At 44.8% G+C, this 26,653-nt stretch overlaps 1 protein-coding gene across 4 annotated transcripts in view; it reads left to right on the top strand.

Annotated features, from left to right (window-relative positions):
* The window catches only part of Seipin (lipid droplet biogenesis associated protein seipin), a 169,482-nt gene that overhangs the window by 45,483 nt on the left and 97,346 nt on the right, over positions 1–26,653 (top strand). For 3 of the 4 annotated variants that reach the window (XM_068383600.1, XM_068383603.1, XM_068383602.1), the window contains exons 2-3: positions 19,320–19,465; positions 23,470–23,648. In XM_068383600.1, coding sequence (XP_068239701.1) covers positions 19,320–19,465; positions 23,470–23,648 — 325 coding nt within the window. The remainder of the gene's footprint in view (positions 1–19,319; positions 19,466–23,469; positions 23,649–26,653) is intronic. The other variant, XM_068383601.1, reaches the window with a different exon arrangement.

A 26,653-nucleotide genomic window follows, 5' to 3' on the forward strand; every position in this document is an offset into this window, starting at 1 on the left:
CAGCTGTGAGAGTTCCACCACCCATGCGCAGTCGACCCTGCCAGACGCATGTTGACGTTCACCGACGCACGGAACCCTCCGTTGACGTTCGCGTGTTACCACAACAACAGGAGGGTGGAGTTAAGTTGCCGTGGTTTGACGCGGCGCGTCAACCTCCGCATTCTAGAGTTGTTTTGACTGCTCAGTATAGACAGTCAAAGCAGTCTCGAGTGAACACTGTATGTCCTCACGCACCTGTTGTGGTTGACAGTTCAGTTGTTGACAGTTCACAGACTGTCAAGCAGTTACATGACGTTGCCTTCTGGTCTGCTACTAATGCACCAGTGCTGTATGTCCTCACGCACCTGTTGTGGTTGACAGTTCAGTTGTTGACAGTTCACAGACTGTCAAGCAGTTACATGACGTTGCCTTCTGGTCTGCTACTAATGCACCAGTGAGAGACTCACTGAGATAATCTAGCTTTTCTCGGACAAGGTTCCTGTAGATGAGAAAGTGCTGTTCTCCCTCCTACTGATATTCCTTTGAGGACTCTGTCATTTGGAGAGGAGCCTTAAGCTACTTAGCCTCCTATGGACTTTAATTAAATCATAATGATTTTTTAAGGATCTTCGTCCGGATCTTGTAACTGCTGCTCCTCGTTCGCCTAAACGTCAGAACTTACACTAGGCCTAGCTGCTTCGAAGCCATTGTTGTTAAGCTAGTGCTCTCTCGCTCTCCTAGAGAGCGTTACGTTGGCTAGGCGACTGGTTTTTGCACCAGGAGGAGTTTTTAGGGATACAGCCTTTGATTTCCCTTCTTTTATACTGGCTTATAGAGCGAGAGTCTGATAAGACACGAGAGAAGTTCTCGGCTTGGGAGTTCTTGCCTCTGCCCAGATGGACTTATCAATTCTGGTAGACTCGCCCTGGCGCCTAGCCAGGGGACGCTCCAAGTTGTTTACAGGTCAACTTCTCACTTTTGTCGAGCCTTTGAAGTTTTGCTGTACTATTATGTCACACATAACAAGGCTTCCAGGGATGGTAAATGGTTCCGCCTCAGTCGCTAACCCCGTCTGTTGCCACACCTGCTCCCGTAGACCCTAATGGGCTTTGCTGCAAGACATGCAGTCCAAGCTTGTGTCCTTGATAGAGGACTTAAATGCGGAGAAGAACCTTCTGGCCAACAACCTTCCAACCGGTTGGTTGTGCGCCCTGTTGACGCTGAGGTATCCTACTCGCGTCTGCCAGTTGAGGTGGTTCCTCCACCGATGCGACCCAGTGTGGGTTGCCAGTCGCACGTTGACGTTAAGCGACGCTTGGAGGTGGTTGTTGACGTTCAGTGTTTCACTAGGAAGACGTTCAACAACCAGCAGAGGTGACTTGTTGTGACGCAGTGCGTCAACCTCAGCAGCCCGGTAGGGTGTTGACTGCACAACCCAGACAGTCTAGACAGTTTCGGGTTGACGCTGTACTTCCTCGCGCACCCATGGTTGTTGACAGTTCACAGACTGTGCAGCAGTACCATGATATTGCGTCCGGCTCCGTCACGCATCCACCAGTGCGACCGGATTCAGCGAGTCAGACATTGCCCACTCCGTTGCCGTTTCCTCATCAGTTTCGGATGAGGAACCCTCTGATGAGGACGTTGCTGAACAAGACGATCAACCCCCAGTCCTGCTATCCATTCAGAAGATGCTGAAGAAGGAACGCTGCCCTGTCAGGCTGTGGATGAGTCTGGTAAGGACACTGTCATCCGTGGATCAATTTGTGTCACTAGGAAGACTACACCTCCGTCCTCTTCTATACCATCTAGCTTTTCACTGGAAAAAGGACAAGACGCTAGAAGCGGTCTCGATCCCGGTTTCCGGAAAGATAAAGTCTGGTCTGACTTGGTGAAAGGACTATATCAACCTTAGAGAGGGTCTTCCCCTAACTGTTCAGACTCCCAACCACGTTCTCTTCTCGGACGCATCGGACGTAGGCTGGGATGCGACATTAGACGGTAGGGAATGCTCGGGATTATGGAACTCGAGTCAAAGGACAATGCATTTCAACTGCAAGAAGCTACTGGCAGTACGTCTGACCTGGAAAAGCTTCAGGTCTCTCCTTCAAGGCAAAGTGGTGGAGGTGAACTCGGACAACACCACGGCTTTGGCGTACATCTCCAAGCAAGGAGGGACCTACTCTCTGACATGGTACGAGATCGCAAGGGACCTCCTCACCTGGTCAAAAGGTCTAGACATTTCACTAGTAACGAGGTTCATCCAAGGCAACTTGAATGTCATGGCAGATTGTCTCAGTCGGAAGGGACAAATAATTCCAACAGAATGGACCCTCCACAAGGATGTATGCAAGAGACTTTGGGCCACCTGGGGCCAGCCAACCATAGATCTCTTCGCAACCTCGATGACCAAGAGGCTCCCAATATTTGGCTCACCAACCCCGGACCCAGCAGCAGTTCATATAGATGCCTTTCTACTAGATTGGTCACATCTAGATCTATATGCATTCCCTCCGTTCAAGATTGTCAACAAGGTACTGCAGAAGTTCGCCTCTCACGAAGGGACAAGGTTGACGCTAGTTGCTTCCCTCTGGCCCGCGAGAGAATGGCTCACCGAGGTACTTCGATGGCTAGTAGACGTTCCCAGAACACTTCCCCTAAGGGTGGACCTTCTACGTCAGCCACGCGTAAAGAAGGTACACCAAGGCCTCCACGCTCTTCGTCTGACTGCCTTCAGACTATCGAAAGACTCTCGAGAGCTAGAGGCTTTTCGCAGGAGGCAACCAGAGCGATTGCTAGAGCAAGGAGAACATCCACCCTTAGAGTCTACCAATCGAAGTGGGAAATCTTCCGAAACTGGTGCAAGTCAGTATCCGTATCCTCGACCAGTACCTCTGTAACTCAAATAGCTGACTTTCTCTTATATCTGAGGAAAGAACGATCTCTTTCAGCTCCCACTATCAAGGGTTACAGAAGCATGTTGGCATCAGTCTTCCGTCACAGAGGCTTAGATCTTTCCAACAATAAAGATCTACAGGACCTCCTTAAGTCTTTTGAGACCACGAAGGAGCGTCGTTTGGTTACACCTGGTTGGAATTTAGACGTGGTACTAAGATTCCTTATGTCAGACAGGTTTGAACCGCTACAATCAGCCTCCCTGAAAGATCTCACCTTTAAGACTCTTTTCCTGATATGCTTAGCCACAGCTAAAAGAATCAGTGAGATTCATGCCTTCAGCAAGAACATCGGATTCTCATCCGAAACGGCTACATGTTCTACAACTTGGTTTTCTAGCCAAACACGAGCTGCCTTCTCGGCCTTGACCAATATCGTTCGATATTCCAAACTTATCGTATGGTTGGAAATGAACTAGAAAGAGTCTTATATCCTGTAAGAGCTCTTAAGTTCTATTTAAAAACCTTTACGAGGCCCGTCTGAAGCTTTATGGTGTTCAGTTAAGAATCCATCTTTGCCTATGTCAAAGAATGCTTTATCCTATTTTATTAGACTGTTAATACGAGAAGCTCATTCCCATCTGAATGAGGAAGACCAAGCTTTGCTGAAGGTAAGGACACACGAAGTTAGAGCTGTCGCAACTTCCTTGGCCTTTAAACAAAATAGATCTCTGCAAAGTATAATCGACGCAACCTATTGGAAAAGCAAATCAGTGTTCGCGTCTTTTTATCTTAAGAATGTCCAGTCTCTTTACGAGAACTGCTACACTCTGGGACCATTCGTAGCAACGAGTGCAGTAGTGGGTGAGGGCTCAACCACTACAATTCCCTAATTCCATAACCTTTTTTAATCTTTCTCTTGAAATGTTTTATTATTGTTTTTGGGTTGTCCGGAAGGCTAAGAAGCCTTTCGCATCCTACTTGATTTGGCGGGTGGTCAAAGTCATTTCTTGAGAAGCGCCTAGATTAGAGGTTTTGATGAGGTCCTTTAGTATGGGTTGCAACCCTTGATACTTCAGCTCCTAGGGGTCGCTCAGCATCCTATGAGGATCGCGAGGCTCAGTAAGGAAGACGTACTTAAAAAGGCAGAGTAATTGTTCAAGTCGACTTCCTTACCAGGTACTTATTTATTTTATGTTTGTTATTTTGAATAACTGCTAAAATGAAATACAAAATACTTAGCTCATAATAATGTCAACATGTAATGCTGGTCTCAGCTATATATGTGAATCAGCTATATGATCACCGGCTAAGTTTAATATTGAAAAATGTTATTTTCATTAGTAAAATAAATTTTTGAATATACTTACCCGGTGATCATAGATTAAAGGACCCTCCCTTCCTCCCCAATAGAGACCCAGTGGGCCGAGGAGAAAATTGGTTCTGTGTTGACATGGAGTACTTGAGTACCTGCTCGACAGATGGCGGAGTTGATGTACACCCCCACCTGTATAGCGATCGCTGGCGTATTTTGTCCTTAGGTTTTTCTGTCGGGCAGCAGAGCTGACAGCTATATGATCACCGGGTAAGTATATTCAAAAATTTATTTTACTAATGAAAATAACATATTTAGCCACCTACATTGTAGGGTAGGAGGAGGTCTCTGGTTTTTTTATATACTTTGTGCCAGAATTCATTGCCAAATCCCAGAAGCCTTCAATGCATGACCTCAGGTTCGAGACCTCCATTCAGGGAAAATTGAGAGGAGAGGCTTTTGTGTCTCATGAGGGCTGTGCAGTGCTAGCTCTGGAGGACTCGACACCTCAAGCCTGAGTGTCAGCGCCTCTTCCTTAGCACTGGCAGAACCAAGAAAGAGGTGTCGAGAAACAATCTCATTCTATCTCTGTGAAACGATCTGTGGTTCAGATGCCTTTACTACTGAAAGGGTCAAGGTACCAGCCAGGGTTAGGGATCATGAAGTTAGGGTTTATATCTCCTACCTTAGCTTTCAAAAGGAATCTCGCTGTTGGCCTGATGTTGAAGGGTGAGGTATTGAAACACTTAACAACCTTCCCGCCTTTTTGCTTACTGACGTATACCCACAAGTCCCTCGATACTTTTGTTCTTGTTCTTGTGATGATGGCTCAAGTAGATGTGTAGCTAGCCCAGCTCTTGCACAAGACTGGGTGCTTCTTGTCTATAGTAATATGTAGTGTAAGTCTGTAGTGAAAAGTAGAATGGCTGGCTCTTCTCCTTCATCTCTCCTTCCTGTCTCTTGGGGATGATGTGATTGTACCATTACTCACTGGATCTAAAGATGGTGGTTAGCTACACTTCTGAGGTCCAATTTTTAGAATCTTTAGAAGTATCTCCCTCATTCTCCCTTGACAAGGAGAGAATGGTGAATTTATACACGAACCCATTGATTATCATACGGCAGGTAAATCATTCTGTCCTGCTCTCCCCTGGGGGGGAAGAGATTCCTCCTTTGACCACGGATCGACCTTCCTAATACAGACCAGGCCCTATCAGCCTATTCATCCCTATGATTGACAGATAAGGGTTCTTAGAGTTATCGTCTTTACTCCTGTATGGTACTAGGTAGACTGACATTTCCAGTGAAGAAAAAGAACCAATCAGTTTGGTTCTAGTGGAACTTTTGACCCACCAGTGAGTGATCCTCCTTCTTTTAAAGGATGAAGAGTTTACTGTATGTATGTATAGGAACAAATAATAAATCTTAAAATTAATTTTCTATATTCTTAGCTATACAAACCTGGGTCCTTTCAAGTTACACTTCCCACCTCAACCACCCCTCTTAGTCCTGAGCCAAAGGTCAAAAGTGAAGAGTCTTCCACAGGCTTGAGGATGGGGCTACTCATTACCTGCCTTGTTAATAAATTCAACAGCCATTCTAGCTCTGCTGAAGACATTTCCTTTTTAGAAGACTCGGGTTTGTATAGCTAGGGCAAATACAAATTACTTTTAATATTAATTTTTCAATATTAAACTTAGCCGGTGATCATATAGCTGTCAGCTCTGCTGCCCGACAGAAAAACCTAAGGACAAAATACGCCAGCGATCGCTATACAGGTGGGGGTGTACATCAACTGCGCCATCTGTCGAGCAGGTACTCAAGTACTCCATATCAACACAGAACCAATTTTCTCTCTGTCGTGCCACTGGCAAGACCTACTAAATACGCTGTTACTAACTGGATTTGTTTTCACAACTATTTGGTGAAGTACACTATTCTAGTTTTGAGCTTTCGCTATGCAGGGGTTTTATCTTAATCTCAAAACTTGAACTCGTTTTGGATAGATTTAATTATGGTGACAAAGAGAGTATGGACTCTCTTTCACTTTTAAATGGCCGACCCTTCCCTTAGAAGGAAGTGTGTTTAGGTTTTTTGTAATTTTGCTTAACACGTTATAGATCCACATATTTTATATCTCTCCGCCTTTATTAGGCCTCTTCGATTAACTTTCCATTTTTTATAAACATATAAAAATAAATTTTTATGTTTTGTTTATATGCGACCTTTCCTTATAGTAGGCGGTCCGAAATTGGAACCGAAGTTAATCAACGTTGAGCCCGTTAGCCTTTAAAGAATTTAAAACTTTTTAAATTTAATGTTTTATGAAAGAATCTCTTTGATAGTCTTCGTACTGTTTTCAAAGATGAACTAACGTTTAGTTTTTAGACTACGCAGTTGTTGACGTTCAGGACGTTCAACATGCGCTCTATCGTTACGATAGAGAGAGAATATCACGGTTTCACTTTGCAGTAAGAGTAAATCGTTTCTGACGTTTCGTTCATTCTTTCTTAACTTAAATGGTTTAAATTCTAAATTAAAGGAACTTTTTATTGGAAAACCTTTCAGTTTGTTCCTTTTAGTCAAATAACATGTTTTTTTTTGACGATTTATATTGGGCTCTTCTCTTAGGTGCGAAATCAAGTGAGAAAGAGAGAGAGAGATAGAGACGGAGGGAGAGAGAGGAGAGAAAACGTTCCGTTCAAGCGGGTAACGTTGTTTCTCGTGTTACTCTCCTCCCTAGTCGCTGTACGGGGAAGAAGGTAAAACGTTTCTAGGGTTTTATTCTTGTCCCCAGGCTATGTGCGGTGAGAGATTGTAAACGTAGTTTTTTTCAATATTAATCTTACCCGATGATCATGTAGCTGTCAACTCCGTTGCCCGACAGAAATCTACGGACGGGATACGCCAGCGATCGCTATACAAGAGGGGGGTGTACTCACCAGCGCCATCTGTGGTCAGGTACTCCAGTACTTCTTGTCAACACCACCTCAATTTTTCCTCTGTCGTGCCGCCGGCAACACCTACATGGATACGCTGTTGATTTTGGAGTCTTTGTTCACGGTTTTGGTGAAGTATTTGCTCTAAAATTTAGCCTTCGCTGTACAGGAAGCTTTTCCCTTAGCTTAGATAGCTTTTGGAATTAAATTGATTTATTGGTTAACGATCTTTGCTTTACTTTGGAATTCCCCCTTGACTGTTCTCTAAATTCAAGATGTCCGACCACTCTCAAGCTCCTAAAATTAGGCGATGTAGTGTTAGGACTTGTAATAGGCGTCTTCCGAAGGCCTCTGTTGATCTTCACACCGTTTGTTCCGACTGTAGGGGAAAATCCTGTCAGTTGGAAGATCGATGTGGGGAATGTGCTGGGCTTTCGGAATTCGATTTTAATGAATTCCTCAAGTATACGACTAGGTTAGAGAGGGAGAGAGTTAGGAGGAGTTCTTCTCGCTCTTTGGTTTATTCCTCCCCCCATGATCCTCAACCTTTTCCTTCCCCTGTAGTGGTGACCCCCGAACCTACTACGAGTGCTCAGCCTGATATGTCGGATATGTTACGTGCCATTCAGGCTCTTGGTGATAAGGTGGAGTCTTTAGTGAGTGACCACAATCTTCTCTTGGCAGATGTCAAGGAACTTAAAGTGAAAAGTGCAGTGGGAAGTGTTAGTGCCAGTGCTGTGCCTAGTGTCAGTGTCAGTGTTGCGCATGAGGATACTTCTGTGCGTGCCAGTCGTCCTCCCATTCCGGGACCTCTTGCAAGCTCCCAAGCCCAGGGGAGAAGCAACGTCGAAGGGCAAAAGGGTTCGGCAGGCCTTGATCGGCGCACAGTTGTATCCTCAGTGGTTGCGGGCGTATCTGATAGAGATCGTCACTTCCACTCCCAGACGATTGAGCCCTTAAATTCCTCGTCTGCGGAAGAAGTTTCCAGGAGGAAACGCTGGACCCAGGTCTCACGACCTCTTAAACGTAAGGTCCCGTCCGAGCGAGTCCAACGGCCCAGGTGTAGCCACTGGGCCAGTTCGGACTCGCCGCAGTCATCTGATGACTGCACACCTCCTAAGAGAGGTAAAGCGGTGCCTCAACAGGCCTCTGCTCCAACCTCTGTTGATCCCAAGTTGTCTATGCTGCAGACTATGCAGTCTCAGCTTGCGGTTTTGATGCAGGAGTTTCAGGCAGAGAAGGTTAGCACACCTCCTCCTGCGAGCGCTCCTCCACCTCTGCGCAGTCCACCCTGCCAGACGTATGATGTTGAGGCTCCTCCAGCTTCCATGCGTGAGCTGCCGCATTGGGAGTTGCCAGGTACCAGCGCTATGCAGCAACCTCCTCTTTCCTTGAGGCAGGAGCCTCTTGCTATGCGGCAACCTCCTCTACCCATGAGGCAGGAGCCTCATGCGTTGCGGCAACCTCCTCTACCCATGAGGCAGGAGCCTCATGCGTTGCGGCAACCTCCTCTACCCATGAGGCAGCAACCTCATGCTATGCGGCAACCGCCTCAACCCTTGAGGCAAGAGCCTCTCTCTGCGCAGCTACCTCCTCAACCCTTGAGGCAGGCGCAACCCTTGAGGCAGGAACCTCATGCTATGAGGCAGCCTCCTCAACGCATGCAGCAGCCGCATTCTTCGCAGCATGAGCCTCTTCCCATTCAACATGAGCCGCATACCATGCAGCATGAGCCTCATGCCTTACAGCATTCGCTTCTGACCACGCTGGCTCCTCAGACCACCGCAGAACCTCCTTCACCCCAGCCTCATGACTTTGTCATTGCCAGCCCTCATCCTCTTCAGCAGAGGCGTGATGATGGATCCACAAGTGCGCATGCACCCGTTCTGCAGGATTCAGCCATTCAGCATGCCGCTATACCGTTACCTCTCGCTTCTCAACTCTCAGGCGATGAGGTTTCTGAGGATGAAGCTGCTCACCTGGATGATCCTTCTTCTGATGTGGAGGAACACAAGTCTTCGCCGCCTTCCTTAGACTTTCGTAAGGTCCTGGCTCTGTTCAGAGAGTTATACCCTGAACACTTCGTTTCTGCAACCCCTCGTTCTCCTCCATCCGAGTTTTCTCTAGGCATGCAGCCTATTACGTCTGCCTACACCAAGCTTGTCCTCGCCAGATCATCAAAGAGAGCTTTGAGGGTTTTAGGGGATTGGTTGCAGTCCAGGCAGCAACTGGGAAGGACATCTTTTGTGTTTCCTCCTCCTAAGCTGGCTTCTAAGTCGGGCGTCTGGTATGCCACGGGAGAGGAACCTGGCTTGGGGGTCCCTGCCTCTGCCCAGGCCGACTTCTCAAGTTTGGTTGACTCTCCCCGTAGGTCGGCTATGAGACGCTCGAAGGTCTGCTGGACTTTTTCTGATCTGGACCACTTGTTGAAGGGAGTCTTTCGCGCCTTCGAAATTTTTAATTTCCTCGATTGGTGCCTGGGGGCCTTAAGCAGGAAGACTGCCCCTTCTGACAAAGACTCGGCCATGCTGATCATGTCCTGTATGGACAGAGCAATTCGCGATGGTTCTGGCGAACTTGCTTCTATTTTTGTCTCAGGAGTCCTCAAGAAAAGGGAACATCTATGCTCCTACTTATCGACTGGTATCACCCCTTGCCAGAGGTCACAGTTGCTGTTTGCTCCTCTCTCCAAGTTCCTGTTTCCAGAGGAGCTAATCAAGGAGATGGCTGCGGCTCTTATCCAGAAAGATACGCATGACCTCATGGCCTCTTCAGCACGTAAGGCTAAAACCGTACCTTCCGTGCCGAGATCTTACCGCACCCCTGTGGCTGATACACCTGCTACCAGATTCATTCCGCCCTTTCGTGGCAGAGCCCCCAGCCGAGGAAGTTCCCGTGCAGACAGTCACCGGGGCAAGTCCAAGAAAGGTGCCAAGTCCACGAAAAGCAAGCTTTGACTTCCCTCCTCTCCAGACAGCTGTGGGAGCCAGACTCAAGACCTTCTGGCAAGCCTGGGAAAGAAGAGGTGCAGACGCTCAGTCTGTCAAGTGGCTAAGGGAGGGTTACAGAATTCCGTTCTGCCGCAATCCCCCTCTGACCACATCTCCCATCAACCTCTCTCCCAACTACAAGGAGAAGGACAAGAGGCTAGCGTTACATCAAGAGGTGTCGCTCCTGTTACAGAAGGATGCAGTGGTGATAGTCCGGGACCATCAATCCCCGGGCTTTTACAACCGTCTCTTCCTGGTGGCCAAGAAGACAGGAGGTTGGAGACCGGTGCTGGACGTCAGTGCGCTCAATGCTTATGTCACCAAGCAGACGTTCACAATGGAGACGACGAAGTCGGTCCTAGCAGCGGTCAGGCAGGAGGACTGGATGGTCTCGTTGGATCTGAAAGACGCCTACTTTCACGTTCCCATCCATCCAGACTCCCAACCTTTTCTGAGATTCGTCTTTGGAGAGGTTGTGTACCAGTTCCAAGCCCTGTGCTTTGGCCTAAGCACGGCACCTCTTGTGTTTACGCGACTGATGAGGAATATTGCGAAATTCCTTCACTTGGCAGACATCAGAGCCTCCCTTTATTTAGACGACTGGCTTTTAAGAGCCCCCACAAGTCGTCGCTGTCTGGAGAGTCTCAGATGGACTTTGGATTTGACCAAGGAACTGGGTCTCTTGGTCAATTTAGAGAAGTCCCAGCTCGTTCCTTCCCAAACCATCGTTTACCTGGGAATGGAGATTCAGAGTCGAGCTTTTCGGGCTTTTCCGTCGGCCCCAAGAATCAACCAAGCCCTAGAGTGCATCCTGAGCATGCTGAAGAAGAACCGATGCTCGGTGAGGCAGTGGATGAGTCTAACAGGGACTCTTTCATCGCTAGCCCTGTTCATCGAGTTAGGGAGACTCCACCTCCGCCCCCTTCAGTACCATCTAGCAGCTCACTGGAACAAGGATATGACGCTCGAGACGGTCTCTATTCCTGTTTCCAAAGAGATGAGGGCTACTCTAACGTGGTGGAAGAACAACATTCTTCTCAAGGAGGGTCTCTCATTAGCTGTTCAGACCCCCGACCTTCATCTCTACTCGGACGCATCAGACTCGGGCTGGGGCGCGACATTGGACGGACAGGAATGCTCGGGGACATGGAACCAGGAACAGGAAACGCTTCACATCAATTGCAAGGAGTTGTTGGCAGTTCATCTGGCCTTAATGAACTTCAAGTCCCTCCTGCTAAACAAGGTGGTGGAGGTGAACTCCGACAACACCACAGCCTTGGCGTACATCTCCAAGCAGGGAGGGACTCATTCGAGGAAGCTGTTCGAGATCGCAAGGGACCTCCTCATTTGGTCAAAAAGTCGAAAGCTCACGCTGGTAACGAGGTTCATTCAGGGCGATATGAATGTCTCGGCAGATCGCCTCAGCAGGAAGGGTCAAGTCATCCCCACAGAGTGGACCCTTCACAAGAACGTGTGCAACAGACTTTGGGCCCTGTGGGGTCAGCCAACTATAGATCTGTTCGCTACCTCGATGACCAAGAGGCTCCCATTGTACTGTTCCCCGATTCCAGACCCGGCAGCAGTTCACGTGGATGCTTTTCTGCTGGATTGGTCCCACCTCGACCTGTATGCATTCCCGCCGTTCAAGATCATCAACAGGGTTCTTCAGAAGTTCGTCTCTCACGAAGGGACACGGCTGACGTTGGTTGCTCCCCTTTGGCCTGCAAGAGAATGGTTCACAGAGGTACTGCAATGGCTGGTCGACGTTCCCAGGACTCTCCCTCTAAGAGTGGACCTTCTGCGTCAACCTCACGTAAAGAAGGTACACCCAAGCCTCCACGCTCTTCGTCTGACTGCCTTCAGACTATCGAAAGACTCTCTAGAGCTAGAGGCTTTTCGAAGGAGGCAGCCAGAGCGATTGCCAGAGCAAGGAGGATATCCACTCGCAGAGTCTATCAATCTAAGTGGGAAGTCTTCCGAAGCTTGTGCAGAACCAATGCAGTTTCCTCTACCAGTACCACTGTAACCCAAGTTGCTGACTTCCTGTTGCATCTTAGGAATGTTAGATCTCTATCAGCTCCTACGATCAAGGGGTACAGAAGTATGTTGGCAGCGGTTTTCCGCCACAGAGGCTTGGATCTTTCCTCCAACAAAGATCTGCAGGACATCCTTAGGTCTTTTGAGACCTCTAAAGAACGTCGGTTGTCCACTCCAGGCTGGAATCTAGACGTAGTCCTAAGGTTCCTTATGTCATCTAGATTTGAACCTCTCCAGTCAGCCTCTTTCAAAGACCTCACTCTCAAAACTCTTTTCCTCGTCTGCCTTGCAACAGCCAAAAGAGTAAGTGAGGTTCACGCCTTCAGCAGGAACATAGGTTTCACATCTGAAACGGCTACATGTTCCTTACAGCTCGGTTTTTTGGCAAAAAATGAGCTTCCTTCACGTCCTTGGCCTAAATCGTTCGAAATACCTAGCCTTTCCAACATGGTGGGTAACGAACGGGAGAGAGTACTTTGCCCTGTCAGAGCTCTTAAGTACTATCTTAAAAGGTCAAAACCCTTGCGAGGACAATCAGAGGCCTTGTGGTGTGCTATTAAGAAACCTTCGCTGCCTATGTCTAAGAACGCAGTTTCTTACTACATAAGGCTTCTGATTAGAGAAGCTCATTCTCATATGAAGGAAGAAGACCTTGCTTTGCTGAAGGTAAGGACACATGAAGTGAGAGCTGTGGCTACTTCAGTGGCCTTCAAACAGAACCGTTCTCTGCAGAGTATTATGGATGCAACCTATTGGAGGAGCAAGTCAGTGTTTGCATCATTCTATCTCAAAGATGTCCAGTCTCTTTACGAGAACTGCTACACCCTGGGACCATTCGTAGCAGCGAGTGCAGTAGTAGGTGAGGGCTCAGCCACTACATTCCCATAATCCCATAACCTTTTTAACCTTTCTCTTGAATGCTTTTATTGTTGTTTTGGGTTGTACGGTGGGCTAAGAAGCCTTCCGCATCCTAGTTGATTTGGCGGGTGGTCAATTCTTTCTTGAGAAGCGCCTAGGTTAGAGGTTGTGATGAGGTCCTTTAGTATGGGTTGCAGCCCTTTATACTTCAGCACCTAAGAGTTGTTCAGCCTCCTAAGAGGACCGCTGCGCTCAGTAAGGAAGACGTACTTATTAAAGGCAGAGTAATGGTTCAAGTCGACTTCCTTACCAGGTACTTATAATTTTATTTGTTATTTTGAATAACTGATAAAAATGAAATACGGGATACTTAGCTTCTTGATTAACATGTATACTGGTTTTCACCCACCCCCCTGGGTGTGAATCAGCTACATGATCATCGGGTAAGATTAATATTGAAAAATGTTATTTTCATTAGTAAAATAAATTTTTGAATATACTTACCCGATGATCATGATTTAATTGACCCACCCTTCCTCCCCATAGAGAACCAGTGGACCGAGGAAAAAATTGAGGTGGTGTTGACAAGAAGTACTGGAGTACCTGACCACAGATGGCGCTGGTGAGTACACCCCCCTCTTGTATAGCGATCGCTGGCGTATCCCGTCCGTAGATTTCTGTCGGGCAACGGAGTTGACAGCTACATGATCATCGGGTAAGTATATTCAAAAATTTATTTTACTAATGAAAATAACATATTTGAACTAGTGTTTAGTCTCTTTCCCAGCCACTGAATTTTTTATCTTTATATATGTTTTCTGTTTTTTGCTAGTATTAATGAGCTGCATTATACGACTGATTTCGCAATTACTACCTTTTAATGAAGGGTAGAATTGCGTATTTCACGTAGAAATCAGTAAAAGTTTCGATTTCAGTGAAATTAGTGCAAAACAGAAAATCGAAGTGATAAAGTGATATGCGCAAGTGTTACAGTGTTGCGTCCGAGGGTTCGTCTGTTCGTGCCTGTCGTTCACCTAGTCCGGGACCTCTTGCAAGCTCCCAAGCCCAGGGGAGAAGTAATGTCGAACGACTTATGGGTTCGTCAGGCCTTGATCAACGAACAGACGTTTTCCCTCCGTGGTTTCGGGCGTATCTACCCAAGATCGCCCCACCCACACAAAGACGAGAGAGCCCATTTATTTCTCGTCTGCGGAAGAGGTTTCTCGTAAGAAACCATGGACCAAGGTCTCGCAGCTTATTAAGTGCAAGTCGGTCCCTTCCGTGCAAGTCCAACGGCCCAGTTGTAGCCACTGGGTCAGTTCGGACTCGCTGCAGTCTTCCGACGACTGCACACCTCCTAAGAGAGGCAAAGTGGTACCGCAACAGGCAGTAACACCGTCTGTTGCCGCACCTGCTGCTGTAGACCCTAAGTGGTCTTTGCTACAGTCTATGCAGACACAGTTAGCTTCTTTTATGCAGGAGTATCGTGCGGAGAAGGTTGACGCTGCACCCGTTAGCCTACAACCAACCACGGTTGTGCGTCCAGTTGACGCTGAGGCTACCTGCTCCCGCACTCCAGCTGTGAGAGTTCCACCACCCATGCGCAGTCGACCCTGCCAGACGCATGTTGACGTTCACCGACGCACGGAACCCTCCGTTGACGTTCGCGTGTTACCACAACAACAGGAGGGTGGAGTTAAGTTGCCGTGTTTTGACGCGGTGCGTCAACCTCCGCATTCTAGAGTTGTTTTGACTGCTCAGTATAGACAGTCAAAGCAGTCTCGAGTGAACACTGTATGTCCTCACGCACCTGTTGTGGTTGACAGTTCAGTTGTGGACAGTTCACAGACTGTCAAGCAGTTACATGACGTTGCCTTCTGGTCTGCTACTAATGCACCAGTGCTGTATGTCCTCACGCACCTGTTGTGGTTGACAGTTCAGTTGTTGACAGTTCACAGACTGTCAAGCAGTTACATGACGTTGCCTTCTGGTCTGCTACTAATGCACCAGTGAGAGACTCACTGAGATAACCTAGCTTTTCTCGGACAAGGTTCCTGTAGATGAGAAAGTGCTGTTCTCCCTCCTACTGATATTCCTATGAGGACTCTGTCATTTGGAGAGGAGCCTTAAGCTGCTTAGCCTCCTATGGACTTTAATTAAATCATGATGATTTTTTAAGGATCTTCGTCATGATCTTGTAACTGCTGCTCCTCTTTCGCCTAAACGTCAGAACTTACACTAGGCCTAGCTGCTTCGAAGCCGTTGTTGTTAAGCTAGTGCTCTCTCGCTCTCCTAGAGAGCGTTACGTTGGCTAGGCGACTGGTTTTTGCACCAGGAGGAGTTTTAGGGATACAGCCTTTGATTTCCCTTCTTTTAAACTGGCTTATAGAGTGAGAGTCTGATAAGACACGAGAGAAGTTCTCGGCTTGGGAGTTCTTGCCTCTGCCCAGATGGACTTCTCAATTCTGGTAGACTCGCCCTGGCGCCTAGCCAGGAGACGCTCCAAGTTGTTTACAGGTCAACTTCTCACTTTTGTCGAGCCTTTGAAGTTTTGCTGTACTATTATGTCACACATAACAAGGCTTCCAGGGATGGTAAATGGTTCCGCCTCAGTCGCTAACCCCGTCTGTTGCCACACCTGCTCCCGTAGACCCTATGGGCTTTGCTGCAAGACATGCAGTCCAAGCTTGTGTCCTTGATAGAGGACTTAAATGCGGAGAAGAACCTTCTGGCCAACAACCTTCCAACCGGTTGGTTGTGCGCCCTGTTGACGCTGAGGTATCCTACTCGCGTCTGCCAGTTGAGGTGGTTCCTCCACTGATGCGACCCAGTGTGGGTTGCCAGTCGCACGTTGACGTTAAGCGACGCTCGGAGGTGGTTGTTGACGTTCAGTGTTTCACTAGGAAGACGTTCAACAACCAGCAGAGGTGACTTGTTGTGACGCAGTGCGTCAACCTCAGCAACCCGGTAGGGTGTTGACTGCATAACTCAGACAGTCTAGACAGTTCGGGTTGACGCTGTACTTCCTCGCGCACCCATGGTTGTTGACAGTTTACAGACTGCAGCAATGCCATGATATTGCGTCCGGCTCCGTCACGCATCCACCAGTGCGGCCGGATTCAGCGAGTCAGACGTTGCCCACTCCGTTGCCGTTTCCTCATCAGTTTCGGATGAGGAACCCTCTGATGAGGACGTTGCTGAACAAGACGATCAACCCCCAGCCCTGCTATCCATCCAGAAGATGCTGAAGAAGGAACGCTGCCCAGTCAGGCTGTGGATGAGTCTGGTAGGGACACTGTCATCCGTGGATCAATTTGTGTCACTAGGAACACTACACCTCCGTCCTCTTCTATTCCATCTAGCTTTTCACTGGAAAAGGACACGACGCTAGAAGCGGTCTTGATCCCGGTTTCCGGAAAGATAAAGTCTTGTCTGACTTGGTGAAAGGACTATATCAACCTTAGAGAGGGTCTTCCCCTGACTGTTCAGACTCCCAACCACGTTCTCTTCTCGGACGCATCGGACGTAGGCTGGGGTGCGACATTAGACGGTAGGGAATGCTCGGGATTATGGAACTCGAGTCAAAGGACAATGCATTTCAACTGCAAGGAGCTACTGGCAGTACGTCTGACCTGGAAAAGCTTCAGGTCTCTCCTTCAAGGCAAAGTGGTGGAGGTGAACTCGGACAACACCACGGCTTTGGCGTACATCTCCAAGCAAGGAGGGACCTACTCTCTGACATTGTTCGAGATCGCAAGGGACCTCCTCACCTGGTCAAAAGGTCTAGACATTTCACTAGTAACGAGGTTCATCCAAGGCAACTTGAATGTAATGGCAGATTGTCTCAGTCGGAAGGGACAAATAATTCCAACAGAATGGACCCTCCACAAGGATGTATGCAAGAGACTTTGGGCCACCTGGGGCCAGCCAACCATAGATCTCTTCGCAACCTCGATGACCAAGAGGCTCCCAATATTTTGCTCACCAATCCCGGACCCAGCAGCAGTTCATATAGATGCCTTTCTACTAGATTGGTCACATCTAGATCTATAGGCATTCCCTCCGTTCAAGATTGTCAACAAGGTACTGCGGAAGTTCGCCTCTCACGAAGGGACAAGGTTGACGTTAGTTGATTCCCTCTGGCCCGTGAGAGAATGGCTCACCGAGGTACTTCGATGGCTAGTAGACGTTCCCAGAACTCTTCCCCTAAGGGTGGACCTTCTACGTCAGCCACACGTAAAGAAGGTACACCAAGGCCTCCACGCTCTTAGTCTGACTGCCTTCAGACTATCGAAAGACTCTCGAGAGCTAGAGACTTTCCGAAGGAGGCAGCCAGAGCGATTGCTAGAGCAAGGAGAACATCCACCCTTAGAGTCTACCAATCGAAGTGGGAAATCTTCCGAAACTGGTGCAAGTCAGTATCCGTATCCTCGACCAGTACCTCTGTAACTCGAATAGCTGACTTTCTCTTATATCTGAGGAAAGAACGATCTCTTTCAGCTCCCACTATCAAGGGTTACAGAAGCATGTTGGCATCAGTCTTCCGTCACAGAGGCTTAGATCTTTCCAACAATAAAGATCTACAGGACCTCCTTGAGTCTTTTGAGACCACGAAGGAGCGTCGTTTGGTTACACCTGGTTGGAATTTAGACGTGGTACTAAGATTCCTTATGTCAGACAGGTTCGAACCGCTACAATCAGCCTCCCTGAAAGATCTCACCTTAAAGACTCTTTTCCTGATATGCTTAGCCACAGCTAAAAGAGTCAGTGAGATTCATGCCTTCAGCAAGAACATCGGATTCTCATCCGAAACGGCTACATGTTCTACAACTTGGTTTTCTAGCCAAACACGAGCTGCCTTCTCGGCCTTGACCAATATCGTTCGATATTCCAAACTTATCGTATGGTTGGAAATGAACTAGAAAGAGTCTTATGTCCTGTAAGAGCTCTTAAGTTCTTTTTAAAACCTTTACGAGGCCCGCCTGAAGCTTTATGGTGTTCAGTTAAGAATCCATCTTTGCCTATGTCAAAGAATGCTTTATCCTATTTTATCAGACTGTTAATACGAGAAGCTCATTCCCATCTGAGTGAGGAAGACCAAGCTTTGCTGAAGGTAAGGACACACGAAGTTAGAGCTGTCGCAACTTCCGTGGCCTTTAAACAAAATAGATCTCTGCAAAGTATAATCGACGCAACCTATTGGAAAAGCAAATCAGTGTTCGCGTCTTTTTATCTTAAGAATGTCCAGTCTCTTTACGAGAACTGCTACACTCTGGGACCATTCGTAGTAACGAGTGCAGTAGTGGGTGAGGGCTCAACCACTACAATTCCCTAATTCCATAACCTTTTAATCTTTCTCTTGAAATGTTTTATTATTGTTTTTGGGTTGTCCGGAAGGCTAAGAAGCCTTTCGCATCCTACTTGATTTGGCGGGTGGTCAAAGTCATTTCTTGAGAAGCGCCTAGATTAGAGGTTTTGATTAGGTCCTGTTGTATGGGTTGCAACCCTTCATACTTCAGCTCCTAGGAGTCGATCAGCATCCTATGAGGATCGCGAGGCTCAGTAAGGAAGACGTACTTAAAAGCCGACTTCCTTACCAGGTACTTATTTATTTTATGTTTGTTATTTTGAATAACTGCTAAAATGAAATACAAAATACTTAGTTCATAATGTTAACATGTAATGCTGGTCTCTACCCACCCCCCTGGGTGTGAATCAGCTATATGATCACCGGCTAAGTTTAATATTGAAAAATGTTATTTTCATTAGTAAAATAAATTTTTGAATATACTTACCCGGTGATCATAAATTAAAGGACCCTCCCTTCCTCCCCAATAGAGACCCAGTGGGCCGAGGAGAAAATTGGTTCTGTGTTGACATGGAGTACTTGAGTACCTGCTCGACAGATGGCGCAGTTGATGTATACCCCCACCTGTATAGCGATCGCTGGCGTATTTTGTCCTTAGGTTTTTCTGTCGGGCAGCAGAGCTGACAGCTATATGATCACCGGGTAAGTATATTCAAAAATTTATTTTACTAATGAAAATAACATTTTTCTTAGCTATACCAACCTTAGTTCTTTAAAGTTAAACTTCCCACCTCAACTACCCCTCTGTCCAGAGCTAACGGTCTAAAGTGAAGTCTTTAACAGAAAAATGGGCAGAGCTATTCCACCTGTCATTCACTACCTTGTTTACTATTTCAGGGGCCTTTTAAGTTCTGCTTATGACATTACATCTTTTAAAGAACTCTAGTTTGTATCACTAGAAATTTTCTTTTTTAATTTATTATATTTTATTGATTACAGGAATGGCAGAGCTCATTGTATTCAGTGATTGTCTTCGTGGCAACCCTTGTGGTGATGTTCTGGGCCAGTGTGTTTCTCTATACTTCATTCTACTTCACTTACATGCCACAAGAGTCTGTAACTTGGCCCATCCATTTTAAGTATAAGTAAGACATTTATTTTAGAAATTTATTTTTATTTTCAATGTATAGTATTTTTGTTTTTTTATAATGAATAGATGTTTTCCTCAACATTTGACCATATCTTGAACAGTACAGTACATAGTTATCAGTGGTTTTGATGCCTATAAAGTAGTCATCTTGTGTTAGAAGGCATTAAATAAATGAAAGCCATTATTGTATAATGTTTTGTGATGAGGCAGATAAAAAGAATTACCTGATCTCTTTATGTTTATGCACAGTCTAAATTATAATAATGGTAGTAGACATGCCTCCATACCATAGATGCTATTTTGGACTGGGACCTGAAACAAAAGCATTGATATCAATTTTCTGAGTAGATTAAGATCTGTATGTACAGGAGGTCCTCGGGTTTGACGATCTCAAGTTACGATGATTTGCCATTACGAATAGGGTCCCATAAGGTCCTTGAAAAATTGATGTAACTCAATTTTGAGCTATGGCATTTGGTATGTTGGTAAGACTAACTACTTGTCAATGTGGACAACAACTAACGTCATGAAGGATTATGTTAAGTGTTACTTTAGCATTAGTTCGCCATCTCTGTTTACGATATGAAGTCTGGGTTTTTGTGGTGCTCTTTTAGGATAGATTTGCCTTTTTGTTGCTGTGCATCATGTTTGGAAAATGTAAGGGAGACTTCTAATGGCAGTGTGTAGGCCAATCACAAGAATAAAGGTAAATAACTTATATGTATTACAGTACAGTACTTATTGTCTACTAGCACTGTACTGTATAATTGTAAGTACACTACTGTATAGGGTACACTAATTATGAATGGTAAAGGATTGTTTTCTTTATTTCCAAAGTATATTATATATGTGCTGTATGTTTGTCTGTATGCATTTATGTATGTACCGTATTTAATGTATTGTACTATAATATAAATCTGACTTCTCACAAAAAATCAACTTTGATGCAGTATAGGAATAGATCCTGTCGTAACCTGGGTATATTTAACTTGCAATTCATGCAATTACGAGCTCCTAGTAACTTTCGCATACAAGCCCGAGATTTTCAGAGTAGTTATAAGGCAATAGAACTAATTTATAGTGATTTGGGCACAAAATTGCACAATAAGCTGAAGCAAACTCATCCATGTGTGGTTTTAGTCTTTGATGCAATAATTCTGAACGCATCATACCGGTATAATGTAGAGATGTAGTATTAAGGTGAATGGTTCAAATTATTTACATTGTTTTCAGTTTTAAAGTTGAGAAGCTCTCCCTTCAAGATATTAATAATTTGAATTTCAGGTAATATTTTTTAGAATAATTGATACAGTATCGTTAATATTCCTGACCAAGCTGCAACCTTAGTTGGAAAAGCAAAATGTTAGAAATGCAATGGCCTAAAATGGAAAACAGCCTAGTATGGAAAAGAAATGGAGAATAAAGAATGAACTAAAGAATAAAAAATAAATTAATTGTTAGAGTATAGCAAGGTAAATGACAGTGTTGAACAAAAGAACATTAAAACCGAAAAGAAACTTACATCAACCTGCTCATCAGAAAGATAATTGTACCAAGTTTGAACTGCAGAAGCTCCCCTGATTCAGGTATTTGATGGGAAGGATCATTCCACTATTTGGTCACACTGGGAATAAAATTTCTAGAATAATGTATGATACTGAATCTTTTGAAACAAATAAAAGACAGTTAGAATGAATTATTGTACATGCTTTGAACTACGTAGTGGATGGCGTAGCCTGAGATGTGAATATAGGTTGGTAAGAATTATGAAATCTCTTGAACAAAATTTGTAGGCAGCTGAATGAACAATAGTGTTAGAGGTTAATATCCAAATCAGGATTAAGGAATTTAATAAGACAGCCAGATTTTCTCTAGGTTAAGATGAGTCTGCTGCTAAAGATCAGAAAGGAGGAAAATAGTTCAAAACAAACCAGATTAAATTAATAGGAAAATTTCCTCAGAATAGACTGGTCTCCAAGAATCCTGAAAGCTTTTCTCAATAGTATGCTAGTTTTTGTTGGAGAAGAGACAGACCTCCCATGTCTAAGTTCATAATCAAGAGTCACACCTAAAATTTTAAATGAATTATATGAAGATGAAGAAACATTGTCATTGAAAATATCTTGGTGGGGAGGATCCAGTGTCCTTGATCTACTTCTAATCACACTTAGCTTCTTTTTTTAGATACTGGATTAACTTCATCCCCATAATTTGCACCATGTATTGTATTAGCTAAATTTAGCTAGATTTCTCTTAAGGGATTCAACAACTTCAGGTCTACATTCAGGAAATGAAATTGATGCAAAGAGTACCATCATCTTCCTTAAGCAACAAGCTTATTTTCATGGCTAAATCAAATTAATGCATATATAATATGAAAAGTAATGAGCTAAGAACAATGAACTGAAGAACACCATACAGTATACCGTATTACTGATTCTGTACAGTATTACATTCCTGTTGTCACAATGATGTCCATCATTAACTACTCTACAATCTGTTGGTTAAAACTTCAATGACAATGCTAAAGTATGATCCACCCACTCCTAGTGGTTCTAAGTTTGAAAACAAGGGTCTCATGATTAACACGACAAAAAAAAATTACAGCAGTGAAGTCAAGACCAATCAAGGTAATTTTATGGCCACAATCAAGGGATTGACAAAGGAAAATTATTTTGAGAATATAGTCCAGATAAGTGTCACTTGAAAGAGCCTAAAAATATGTGTTGATAAAGACCAACAGATGTAAGGTTTTTAAAGGTAACAATCTTATGCCAATAATAGGCAATATATCTCTTCTGAGTTTGAAGGCATTGCTTTTTGTAAATGAAGTTTGGCAGTAACAAAAGCCATATGTATTAAGCAAATTATCTCTACAGAGCAAATAAAAAAGAAAAAAGGGATTTTGGCGAAGGAAAAATCTATTTCTGGGGGGAGACCTGTGACGCCCGGTGAAAAGTCCTTCTTTCTACCTTTTCTGATATAAATCTTCCAAATATACCAGAGAAAAATAAAAGCATGGAATGCAGAGGTTACTACCCTCGCGCGAGCACCTCGTGAGTGTCGTGTATACATCGGGCGTGTGAAAACCACTATTCACAGGCTGTCTTCCAATTAGATAACTCCTTCATCAAAGGGAAGGGCCGTAACAATGACCCCAGAAACCACACTTGTACCACGCCACCGTCACCCACACGAACGCCTTCTAGGTCATCCTTCTGTTTTGGACTTGCACGCAAAGTCTTTATTTGTTTGTGCTCGGTGTTTTCGCAAGTGATTGTCGTTAATTCAACATGATTGACGCTGCTACTTCACCTTTATCAATGTTAAGTACCATAGTTTGTTTTGACAGTTTTTTTCAGTACCGGGCATTTGTTCTCTTTCCAGTAATGTGGATTTTAATTTTGGAAGTGGGTTGACCTTCCTCGGTGACGGCAGCCATTTTAATTTTGTTCGCTTCGGTAGTTTTCAAGTTAATATTGCCCATCTGGTACTCTGTCATCTAAGTTATATCACTTACGTTTTATGACCATAAAGGTAGAAAGAAGGACTTTTCACCGGCCGTCACAGGTCGACCCAGAAATACAGATACTGTAGTAAGAATGCACTGCATTGCTATGAAGAAGGTATGAAGTCTTGGTTTGTCTGGTAACTCTCCTGTGTCTTCTATCTGCCACACAAAGTTCCAGAAGTTAGATCTTCTAGTGTTCCTTGTGCAATATCCTAGAGACAATTGGTTTTTTAGGTACAGTATGTGATTATGAATAGTTCACACTTCAAAAGCTGTAATCCATATAAAGCTCTTCCATCCTAGTAGCTAAACAAATTGTAATTCGGTAATATATACTGTAGTTATAAAGTATGCTGAAGACTTTGAACAGTACTCTTAAAATGTAGGTCTTTCAATGTTACAATGAACACATAATGTTAATTAAAGTTTGATTAAGAATGTAGATATTACATTGTTTGATAACTTTTTTTGTACTTTCCTTTTCATAGGGCATGTAGTGAAAAACCTGGTATATGCAGTAATCCTACGGCAGTTGTCAGTGTCACCGACCCAATCCGAGGATCAGTTCTAGCTCGAGGTCAGAAGTATCGTGTTGTTGTAGATATAGAAATGCCAGAGTCACCCACAAATCAAAGGCTAGGTAAAGAATCCGATCCTTTGTCAGCAGGTTTGTTTATCGAGGTTTAATGTATGCATGGAGTGACGTGGAATTTTGGTGGATATTGATGACTTTTGCTGTATGCAATATTCTAGGGGCCATTTCATCATTGATGCTGTGTAGTATTTTATTTTTAAATATTTAACTTAGCCGGTGAATATATAATAGCTGCTACTCAGCGGCTCGACAGAAAACACACTCAAAAACTCGCGAGCGATCGCTATGAAGGTTGCGGGTGTGACCACCAGCGCCAACTATCGGCCAGATACCACTCTTGCATGTAAACAAACCCTTCAATTCTTCTCTGTCGACGTTGACGACAAGACGTATCAATACTCGCTGTAGAACCTGGAGTTTTCTCAACATATTTGGTGAAGTACTTCATTTTGGTTTGAGCTTTTGCAGTGCAGGTGTTTTATCTTCAACTTAAATCTTGAACTCGTTTTTGGATAGATTTAATTTTTGATGACTTTGGATTGTTTTTTGGACTTCCTTTGACTTTTAAATGGCCGACCCTTCCCGTAGTACGGAAGTGTGTTTTAGGCTTTTAGCAATTATCTTATCGCGTTATAAATTAATATAGATTTTCCTCTATATATTTTTTATATCTCACCCGCCTTTATTAGGCCTCTTCGATTAGCTTTCCATTTATAATAAACATCAAGATAAATTTTAATGATTTGTTTATATGCGACCTTTCTTGAGAGTAGGCGGTCCTAACTTGGAAACCGAAGTTAAACAACGTTGAGCCCTTTCAATCGTAAATAACTTTTACAGAGCTAATGATTTAAAACTTATTAATGAATATTTTTTAGTAGATATTTTATGAAAGATTTTCTTTGAATAGTCTTCGTACTGTTTCAAAGATGAACTAACGTTTAGTTTATTTATGCTACGCAGTTTGCGCTTTATCGTTACGATAGAGAGAGAGAGTATCACGGTTCCACTTTGCAGAAAGAGTAAATCGATTCTGACGTTTTGTTCATTCTTCTTTCAAAGCTTAAATGTTTTAAATTCTATTTTAAAGGAACTTTTTAATTGATAAACCTTTCAGTTTTTTCCTTTGGTCAAATTACCTGTTTTTTGACGAAACGTAAGTGGGCTCTTCTCTTCGGTGCGAAATCGAGAGAGAGAGAGAGAGAGAGAGAGATAGAGACGGAGAGAGAGAGGAGAGAGAACGTTCCGATCTTTATTCTCGTCCCAAGCGAGTAACGTTGTTCTCGAGTTACTCTCGTCCCTAGTCTCTGTACGGGGAGAAAGGATAAAACGTTTTTAGTTTTTATTCTCGTCCCAAGGCACTGTACGGTGAGAGATTGAAAACGTAGTTTTGAATGAACTAGTGTTTAGTCTCTTCCCCAGCCACTGATCTTTTTATCTTAAAATATGTTTACTGTTTTTTGCTTGTATTAATGTGCTTACATTATACGACTGATTTCGCAATTATAACCTTTTGATGAGGGTAGAATTGCGTGCTTCAGGTAGAAATCAGTTTTATTCATACCTAATGTGAATTGTTAAAAAATTCGATTTCAGTGAAATAAGTGCAAAACAGAAAATCGTAGTGATAAAGTGATATTGCGCAAAGTGTTATCAGTGTTGCGACCGAGGGTTCGTCTGTTCGTGCCTGTCGTTCGCTTAGTCCGGGACCTCTTGCAAGCTCCCAAGCCCAGGGGAGAAGTAATGTCGTACGACTTATGGGTTCGAGAGGCCTTGATCAGCGAACAGACGTTCCCTCTATGGTATCAGGTGTATCTTACCAAGATCACCCCTACCATAAGGCGAGAGAGACGATTTTCTCCTCGTCATCCGAAGGCTTTTTGCATAAGAAACCGTGGAACAAGGTTTCGAGGCCCTTTAAGCGAAAGTCAGTCCTTTCAGGACAGGTCCAGCGTCCTGGTTTTAACTATTAGGACAGCTCTGACCCTATGCAGTCATCGGAAGACTGCTCGCCGCCTAAACAAAAGCGTAACACAGACTCCGAGAGTCTTTTTGTAGGCAAGGTTTTGCAGTCACAGACGTTACCCTCGTCTCTTACCGCAACCATTCCCGTTGATCCTAAATGGGTTGTACGGCAAGACATGCAGAATAAGCTTGCCTCCCTTATGGAAGACTATTCTGCCGATAAGTCCGTTGAGCCTAGCCGTTTATCTCATCGAGATCCTGGCCTTCAGCCACCCTAACGTTCCTTTGTGCGTCCTGTTGACGTTGGCGTAGCCAAGTCACGTCAGTCAGGTTGTTTAGAACCACACTCGATGCGGTCTCGTGTGGATTTTCAGCCACATTTGGACGTTAGGCCACTTGCTGATGCTCCTGTTGACGTTCAGGACGTTCGCCAACAATCGGAGTTGACTTGTTTTGACGCTGAGCGTCAACCTCCGCATTCTAGAGTTGTTTTGACTGCTCAGACTAGGCGGTCAAAGCAGTCTCGAGTGGACGCTGTGCGTCCTCACGCACCTGTTGTTGTTGACAGTTCACAGACTGTCAAGCAGTTACACGACGTTGCGTCCTGGTCCACTACTAATGCACCAGTGCGTGTGGACTCTGCTTGTAAAGCATTGCCACCACGGTAGGTCTCTCCCTTGCTTGAGACTTGGCTATTGTCGGACAAGGTTCCTTCAGATGAGGAAGTTGCTGTTCCCCCTCCTACTGATATTCCCTTGAGGACTCTGTCAGACGGAGAGGAGCCTAAAGCTGCTTAGCCCTCTATGGACTTTAAATAAATCATGCTGATTTTTAAGGATCTTTGTCCGGATCTTTTTGTAACTGCTGCTCCTCGTTCGCCTAAACGTCAGAGCTTACACTAGGCCTAGCTACTTCGAAGCCGTTGTTTTATAAGCTAGTGCTCTCTCGCTCTTCTAAGAGAGCTTTACGTTTGCTAGGCGACTGGTTTATCACCAGGAGGAGTTTGGGGGAGACAGCCTTTGCTTTCCCTACTTTTAAGCTGGCTTATAGAGCGAGAGTCTGATATGACACGAGAGAAGTTCTCGGCTTGGGAGTTCCTGCCTCTGCCCAGA

This window comes from Palaemon carinicauda, chromosome 11 (assembly GCF_036898095.1).
Source record: "Palaemon carinicauda isolate YSFRI2023 chromosome 11, ASM3689809v2, whole genome shotgun sequence".
In the NCBI taxonomy this organism is placed as follows: Eukaryota; Metazoa; Arthropoda; class Malacostraca; order Decapoda; family Palaemonidae; genus Palaemon; species Palaemon carinicauda.